Raw genomic sequence first — 8,958 nt, forward strand, 5'->3', positions numbered from 1 at the left:
GTGCCTTTACAAGTACGACACAACATGTGGTTCATGCACGATGGAGCTCCTGCAAATTTTAGTCGAAGTGTTCGTACGCTTCTCAACAACAGATTCGGTGGCCGATGGATTGGAAGAGGTGGACCAATTCCATGGCCTCCACGCTCTCCTGACGTCAACCCTCTTGACTTCCATTAATGGGGGCATTTGAAAGCTCTTGTCTACGCAACCCCGGTACCAAATGTAGAGACTCTTCGTGCTCGTATTGTGGACGGCTGTGATACAATACGCCATTCTCCAGGACTGCATCAGGGATTCCATGCGACGGAGGGTGGATGCATGTATCCTCGCTAACGGAGGACATTTTGCACATTTCCTGTAACAAAGTGTTCGAAGGCACTCTGGTACGTTCTGTTGCTGTGTGTTTCCATTCCATGATTAATGTGATTTGAAGAGAAGTAATAAAATGAGCTCTAACATGGAAAGTAAGCGTTTTCGGACACATGTGCACATAACATATTTTCTTTCTTTGTGTGTGAGGAATGTTTCCTGAAAGTTTGGCCGTACCTTTTTGTAACACCCTGTAGATATGATGCCCCTTGCCTGCTACTTTTCGTATGTCGGGGCTACTCTGAGGTACTGCTGTAGAGATTTTGACATGGGCTTTGAGTTCCAGGAATTGATATTTTGTCAGTATGCGGCCGAACCCCACAATAACCCCGGGTTCGGTGTGGGGCGGCAGTGGGGTGGGTGGACTTCTGTGGCCTGTTATGGGGTTGTGAACCACTAAGGGCTATAGCGGGACGAAGACTCTCCGTCGTTTCTGGGTCCCCGGTGTAATACAATACAATAATAACCAAACACGAGTTCATAATTTGCTTTAAGGAAAGAAGAACACTATCAAAGTAAATAGCATTTGACATCAATAACTCTAGTGTTAGAATTTCAACAATACCACTTTTAAGTCAATACAGAAAATGACATCTGGTGTGAAAAAACCACTTGTTTCGAAGGTAATAAGGGTCATCCCTAAGAACAATGTTATTCGACTAATAGAAATACAGAAGCAGTAATAGATTTTTAACTAGCTCCATCTTCCATTACTAATACAATGGAACTTAATAAATTTATGTGATTAATGTTATAACATTCTCATTTAGATGGCTGCAATTTTTAAGCGTTGCTTTTAGGTTTTAAAGATGTATTGCCATTGCATCACATAATACGTACTGTAGCTGTTAACGTATTCTCTCTTTCTTAGAAAACCACTACATTATCGGTAGTATACAACCGTATTCCCACCATTTTATTGGACAGTGACCGGTATGAAAAGCTTTAGAGTGTAAATATTTTGTCACCAATTTGATAGTCCGTAACCCACTGGTCTACAGCGGTCCACAATCTATCATTCTGGTTGTGTACTGTATGTTTTGCTGAATTATTCGACAGTCGGTGGGAGTGATTCACTGAACAACTATCTGTTCATGACGGTGGTGATATTTGGTTTGTGGGGCGCTCAACTGCCCTGCTATCAGCGCCTGTCCAAATTCCAATCATTACACAATCCAGTCTCGCCACCTTCGCGAATGATGATGAAATGGCGAGGACAACACAGTCACCCAGTCCCAGGGCAGACATAATTCCCGACCCGGCCAAAAATCAAATCCATGATCCAGAGTCGGACCAGTATTGGTCCTGACAGAGCTTTTAGCGGAGCCAGGAAGGGCCTTAAGACCTCCCGAATTCGAAGCTATTAGAGGCAGCCTGACACTGACTTTATTAAGATCTCGTCAGCCACCACACCCACGAAGTTGGGAAACGCTGTAGGAATGTGCGTTTCACGGAATATCAGTGCGGATTCGAAAGAATAATGAAGCACCAAACGGTATACTTAGCCATAAACAGCGGCGCGAGTTTAAACAGTAGTCCACTGTCTGATTGAATCCAGGCAGGGAGTACACTTGCACAACAAAGCACGCAGCACCTGAAGGAGGTGGCAAGATCGGTTGTCGAATTATTGTGCAGAACACTTTCGAGGTTACTAGCGACAGCACAGTCCCCCGCTAGCCCACGTCACAACTCTCTCAGCAGAAAGAAAAACCAGTCCCAAGTTGCAAATTTTTACTTTTTATTCATTCGTTGTCTAGCTTTGAGCCGAGACCCATTTTCAAATCGACATAATCGTGTCGAAACTGGCGTTTCCGAACATGTCAAAAATATGCATTGAAACTTCCTGGCAGATTAAAACTGTGTGCCAGACAGAGACTCAAACTCGGGACCTTTGCCTTTCGCGGGCAAGTGCTCTACCATGTAAGTGGAGTCACGGTCCGGCACACAGTTTTAATCTGCCAGGAAGTTTCATAACAGCGCACACTCCGCTGAAGAGTGAAAATCTCATTATGTGCATTGAACATTTGCAGTACATACAGATAACTGTAGGCACTGTAAATGTTCAATGTCTATTTCTGACATATTCGGAAATGCCAGTTTCGCAGTACTTCTCAGTGAATTTCGAACGGAGGAGCATGGAAAGGTCAGCTGTCACACAGCTCGTGCACCGCATGACGATCGTGTGTTTCGTCCGGCATTCTCAGCAATGGCAACAGTAACTTGAACAATTTGTGGCCCAAATGACCATCGGCCTCTTCAAGGAGCATTTACCAATTCGCCAATTGATTCGAACTTTCGTGTTCTTCAACCCCGTCGCGCTAAGAGGACCTCTCTGTATCCATTTAATGTGTTAATATTTGAAGAGCAGAAGCACTGTTGCTGCTGTTCTAATAAAACAGCTTTACTAGTAGAAGCCGGATCACTTTGTCCATACCAAAGTTGACTGACTGCAGCTGTAATGCACACTAATGCTTGTGTTTCAGTCATAGGTCGCCTTTACCAGTACCGTCGCCTAATGGCAAGTCACGCCGTTAACACTAACAACAACGGAAATCCTCCAGCGCGCAGTCTGAAGACCGGCTCAGGCAGCGGAAGTTTAATTCTATAGCACGACCAGCGCTCAGTGTAACAAAGGCAGCTGAGCAACTGCAACAGAGCTCCGGCAGTTCCACCCACAACAGCAGTGACACTGCAAGCTGGGGTAATCTGAACTCTTCCCCCTCTCAACGTTCTCAGCATTTCAGTAGCACCTTCGTGCCCGACTTGGGGAATATGCGCACACAATAGCGTGCGCGCTTTCTTTTTAATTTTGTGCTCCTTGGAAGTAAAGCTTATTCTTTTTCAGAGAAGTCTTTACGAAGGAAATGAGAAGTTGCGCGCAGCCTACCCATTGTGTTCGCCCCTTCCTCTGCAAATGAACATTACTGTTCGTGGGGAATGAGTGTGTTCCCTAGTCGAAACAATTTCTGTTGCTCCCTGGTCCCAGCATTGTGACGTTTCTTGTAGCATGGAAGAGTAGGGATAGAGGGGAGGGACGGAGGTGAGGCTGCGGAGTAAATTGCTGTTTGTACCTCTGCTGGGAAAGCGCCCTACGTACACAAGAGATGTCGTGAAAAATATTTCTCTCGCATTGTCCAGTCGCCACCCTGTGTGTTTGTACAGGATCGAATGAATAGCTTTCGCTTTAATTTGGGTAAAGGACGTTAGTGACACGAAATGTTAATCACTTCGCTTCATTTTATGGACACACTGCTGAAAGTGATCAATGCGCAGTTCCCATGACAGTGCTTACATCCGTATTCCATTCTTTAACGTAACTGATGTTCACGACCACCACCACCACCACCACCACCCCACCACCACCACCACCACCACCACCAAGTCCGGTGGTTTCAGCGTTGGGTCTGTTAGTTCACCTGTTTGGCATACTAGTGTTTCCTTTTGCTGCTGGTTGGTAACTATGAACCCATTTAGCTGAACTCTAACAAGAAATCCTCAGTATTTGGCTCCATCACTGTTCTGAAGCTCACAATCCGTCTTACAAAAACCCTTACCCGCAGGAGTAGTGCAGTGTAACTGCTAGACTATTCAACCACTTCCCTCATACACGAAACTTTTTGTCTCCTTTCGTTTTTGTATGTGTTGTGCACTGCGTAATATATAAGACGCTCCTGTCACTGTTTTATGAAGTTAGCTCTTTCCTGCTCCCACAACCCACAAAAGTTGCGGAATATTATATTACATCACTGCTTACCCTCGTTTCTCCGATGAGCCATAGCCAGCTACCTAGAACCTAGAAATGCCTAATTTTTCTTTCAGTATTTGTTCGAGGTAGTAACAGATATCTCAATGCTTTAGATCGAATGAAGGTAACATAATGCGGTTTTTATACAGAGATTGTTATTTTACCATTTCACATCGTGATCTGATTTAATAATTATTCTTGGTGTAACTTTATAAATTTTCCCGTGTTTCACAGACGTACAGATTCTTAAAATCTTGACCGGAACCTACAACAGCACTCTTATGCCATCACCGCCACTTCGCCTTCATCATAATACCCCGATGTTTTAAACGTAAATTTAGGTAACAGTAACCGTCATTTGAAAAATCAAGCCAGCTCCCCAGCTACTCTAACCATTGTGTTAACTATGCTGCTTGTGTATGAAACGTCACCTTGCAACAGTTCCAAGAAAAGGCATTGCTGGCGTTATCTTAGTCCCATAGGTAGCAGAGATTTTTTACGTTCAAACGAAACGGAATGAAATTAGTCATGGACGTACAGAAAACCTGTAAATACTGATGCAATGTTCGACTAACATTGTTTTCAGCGTTTGTTTTTATGAATTGGCATCTCTAATTCGAAAAAGTGCATTCTGTGTGACAGGCTCCCTAGGCACAGGCGCATTAAAAGTGTTGTAGCTTTCAAACAATATATCAGATATGGTAGCCAGGCAGCGATCAATTTATAACACTGACAGTGGAAGATTGCAATTAATTGTCAAATGTCAATTTATAACCAGAGCTCGGCCCCACGAGCAATTCCTGAGTCAACGACTGGGGAATGTGTCAGCTGCAATATCTTAACAATCACTTGTTTCAACAACCAAGTGAGCGGCCAGGACTAGGGCCACTCGGGCACACACTAATTGTAGATACGCAAGGCTGAAGGAAGTGCTCGTTACACAGCGTTCTGAAACTATTATCCACGCCTTCCGACGCAAACAGATTTCAGTCTGCTAATAACGCACAATTTCGCAATCGCCAAACTATAATCCCCGTGGAGTACAACGTCTAATACTGTCGCCTCAACAGAAATGGTAAATATCTGCAATAGCTCCCTTTAATTCACAACTGCGATATGGACCACCAGCTTCAGCCTCGCTAATTAACTCAAAAGCTGTTAGCGTGAGCCTCGCAGGAATTAAACTCCCGTTCATACATAATAAGGAAAATCTGCAACAACATCAACCGTGCCAACGGCTGCCTGGCTAAGCTATGCAGCACTTCAGACCCAACTGCAACAACTCAAATGAACTCTACGACTGCCCGGTTCATCTGAGCAGCACCTAAAAGCACTGGTAAATTTCAAGAATAAACTGCTACTAAACTAACGAACACAGTGGCTAACCAGATGATATCTGCAGCATTAACTCTCAACTCTTAACTGCGACAACCCAAATAAACAGTAACTTCCCCGCTGATCCTTGCAAAAAAACTCATTAACATTTGAACGTAAGTCGTAAGCCACTGATTAACAACCGTGAAAGAATTTCCTTCAAGGAACGGAAAAGCCAGTTCAACCACTTCGAGTTGGCCCACAGCACAACCCACTGAAGCACAATTGGTAACCACTGCCTTCGTGCCGAACCTCCCCATGTCCCCCCCCCCCCCCTCCTACCCTACCCGAGAAGGCATTGCTAGCTTACCTCCATATTAGACCAGCGCGTCATTCAAACTAAACCACTTGCCTAGTTAGCCGAAAGGCGAGAGATACGCTCCCGCCATGTGCGATACACCACAGCTTGTATTATTAAAACTTCAATGTTTAAACTTCCATGTATTAAATAAAATCGAGAATAATGTTATAGAAGCGCTGCAACACGTTTGGTTGAAAAGGGAGGGGGGAAATAATAGTGAGTCTAAAGTAACAGGATGATTCCATTCCTGTCATTCCTGCGAAACGATCGCCAAGTGTCGCCACAGATCGAATGATTTGTATCAGTTCGTGGTTTTTGTTGCATGAATTCAATTACAACCACAAAGCAGCTGCAAAAATCAGTTTACATTTATTCCAATACCTTTAATTAGTTACAATGTGGTGTCACCGCCAGACACCACACTTGCTAGGTGGTAGCCTTTAAATCGGCCGCGGTCCATTAGTATACGTCGGACCCGCGTGTCGCCACTGTCAGTGATAGCAGACCGAGCGCCACCACACGGCAGGTGTAGAGAGACGTACTGGCACTCGCCCCAATTGTACAGCCGACGTTCATAGCAATGGTTCACTGACAACTACGCTCTCATTTGCCGAGACGATAGTTAACATAGCCTTCAGCTACATTTGCTACGACCTAGCAAGGCGCCGTATTCAATTGATATTAAGATTCTATTAATGTATCATCAAGAGCGATGTTCTACAAATGTGGATTAAAGTTAAGTATTCCAGAAGCTACGTACTTTTCTTTATAGCATTCATTACGTATCCTGTTTCAGACCTCACGCCAGCCTGCGTGAGTTTAAGCGCGTGCCTTTCGGCTTCCTCTCATTGTGTCTAGGCTGTCTTGTCTAGACACAACATACAACTCATTTACGGCTGCTCTTCCCATGACAAGTACGAAAAACCAAGTTTTTTTTAATCCGAAAAAAGTAAATACAATACGTGCAGAAATAAGTACAAAGCACTCTGGAAGATATTTATCTCACGAAATACGTAGACAACCTCACTGTTGCACTTTCGATGTGATATGCCAATAGTCCTTGTTAAGGTTTATCAACTTCCTTTCGTCTTTATCAGCATGTACTGATCATCACACGGCCGTATGTACAAAAGTGAGAGAGAGATGTTGATGAACGTGAATGATAATTTCTTGACGAGAGAGAACGTTACCCTCGTGAAACGGTGTTCGTTAATACTAGAAAATTTTGGGAAGACTTGCGACAGTCCTGCAGGTTTCATTGTAAACCTTAAGTTGTGAACATGAAAATAAAATGAGAGATTATAGCGTTTACAGAGGAATAGTGACAAGCTATTTCTCTCGTTCAGTACTTTAATGGAACAGGAAAATGTAGAGAAGAAAGTGGTCCCCATCCATTATACCGTAGCTAAATACTGTTACATATATAGATGTACGTCACGAACGGTATTTCCGCTGTTACACCATCACGGTCAGGTCTGTGGGACTTTTTGTGGACATACAGATTTGGTGTAAGAGACCTGGAATGATTACACAACTTGTGGTTACATGGGTATGCATCTCTCTTCCACAATTCTTTAGTTCCTCCACCAAAACTATTTAATGGAGACGTTGAAACTTCCGTAAAATACAGGTGGACAAGTTTCCTGCTTGCACCTGTGTTTGTTTCAGTGTATTATGATGGTATTATATTAGCCCTCGGTCACAAATACTAAGTCAAAATTGACGAGGTTTCGACGCTATTTTGAGCGTCGTCTTCAGAATTAAACTAACTGTTCTAAAACATATTACGGATACAATACATTAATAAAATTAAAGTTTGTACTGACTGGAAAAAGATGCAGTACTTACAAGTCACATTTTAAAAATCTAAGCCGCAAAGGCGACGTCATTAATAGTTGTAAATAAGATGGCGAGCCGCTAAGGGCTGCTCGTACTTGAGATGTTTCAGAACAGTTAGTTTAATTCTGAAGGCGACGCTCATAGTAGCGTCGAAACCTGGTCAATTTTGACTTAATATTTGTGACCGAGGGCTTATTTGTTCTAATGTAATTCTGACACGGTCACTGAACCTTAGCAGCTATGTTCAAAGTTTTATCATGTTGGTAGGCGGTTAACGCAGTTAAAACAATCTTTCCAATTCGGCGCTTTGTGTGGCGTACACACCATCGTCAATAACGTGACGTCACGGAATTTACCTCTCTTACCTTCCCGACTGCGAACAAGTGATACGAGGTGGACGATAAAAATGACACACACAAGTGGTCTTAATCAAAATACGTGGCATCTGGCAACTGTTAGACGTTCATGGAGTCGATGGGTTGAAGGTATTCCACGCAGACGAGTTGAAATGGAGCGAAAAATGAGGAGACGACGATAGCAAAGCAGAAAATTATCCTGCGACTTCGTGACGAATGACAATATCTGTGGCAGATGAGAGAAACTATAGCGAAAAGCGTAGCGTCAGTGCTCAGTTGGAAACAGGAAGGATGCATGCAGGTTCAGGAAGTACCCCAACCCTACGCCTGTGCGGTTAGAGGAGCCCCGAAACTAAGGTGTGCAGTAAATGGCAATCGGAAATGAGCGCGAGACCAGTAACCTGTTGACACTCATCCAACACGGCCTGTAACCACAGCTGAAGGGGAACAGGACAGACACGTTTCGTGCTTTTAGGAAACATTTTCATTTGAAGATCATTGGGACTGTGCACCAAAGGGGAGAGTGCAGTTATCTGTAGTTTAAAAGCGAACAAGCACCTATCTAACAAAGGAAGAAACTGATAAATTCAAACCAGTAAAAAAAAACCTTTCCTGATTAGGCACTCTCTTGAACTGGGTACCTAGATTCAAGAATTGGGAAGTTATGTTAGTTGCATGGTAAACAGCAGTGTTCGTTGCAAAGCTGCATGAAAGTAATTGTGTCCTGTACACAGGACTCCGTATTTACAATAGCAGGTAACTTCTTTTTCTCCAAATAGATTGCACTCATGCGAGCCACCAATAGCACGTAAGTATCAGTAATCTGATGTAGCTGAGGAAACCACAGCTTGTAAGTTCTTTTCTAATTTTCTTAATTAAATTTAGACAGCATAAGCATGAGTAGCACTCTTGCACCGCTGAAGAATATTGTTAACGCCGCGCAAGGCTTGATGTTTACCTTTACTCTTTCTGCA

At 43.5% G+C, this 8,958-nt stretch overlaps 1 protein-coding gene across 1 annotated transcript in view; it reads right to left on the bottom strand.

Moving 5' to 3' along the window:
• Positions 1 to 3,260, bottom strand: part of LOC124798729 (E3 ubiquitin-protein ligase TRIM71-like) — a 99,632-nt gene extending 96,372 nt beyond the window's left edge. The window contains exon 1 of the mRNA XM_047262256.1: positions 3,257 to 3,260. Within this exon, the coding sequence (XP_047118212.1) occupies positions 3,257 to 3,260 (4 nt within the window). The remainder of the gene's footprint in view (positions 1 to 3,256) is intronic.
• Between the last annotated feature and the right edge of the window lie 5,698 nt (positions 3,261 to 8,958).

Source organism: Schistocerca piceifrons, chromosome 5, assembly GCF_021461385.2.
Source record: "Schistocerca piceifrons isolate TAMUIC-IGC-003096 chromosome 5, iqSchPice1.1, whole genome shotgun sequence".
Taxonomy (NCBI): Eukaryota; Metazoa; Arthropoda; class Insecta; order Orthoptera; family Acrididae; genus Schistocerca; species Schistocerca piceifrons.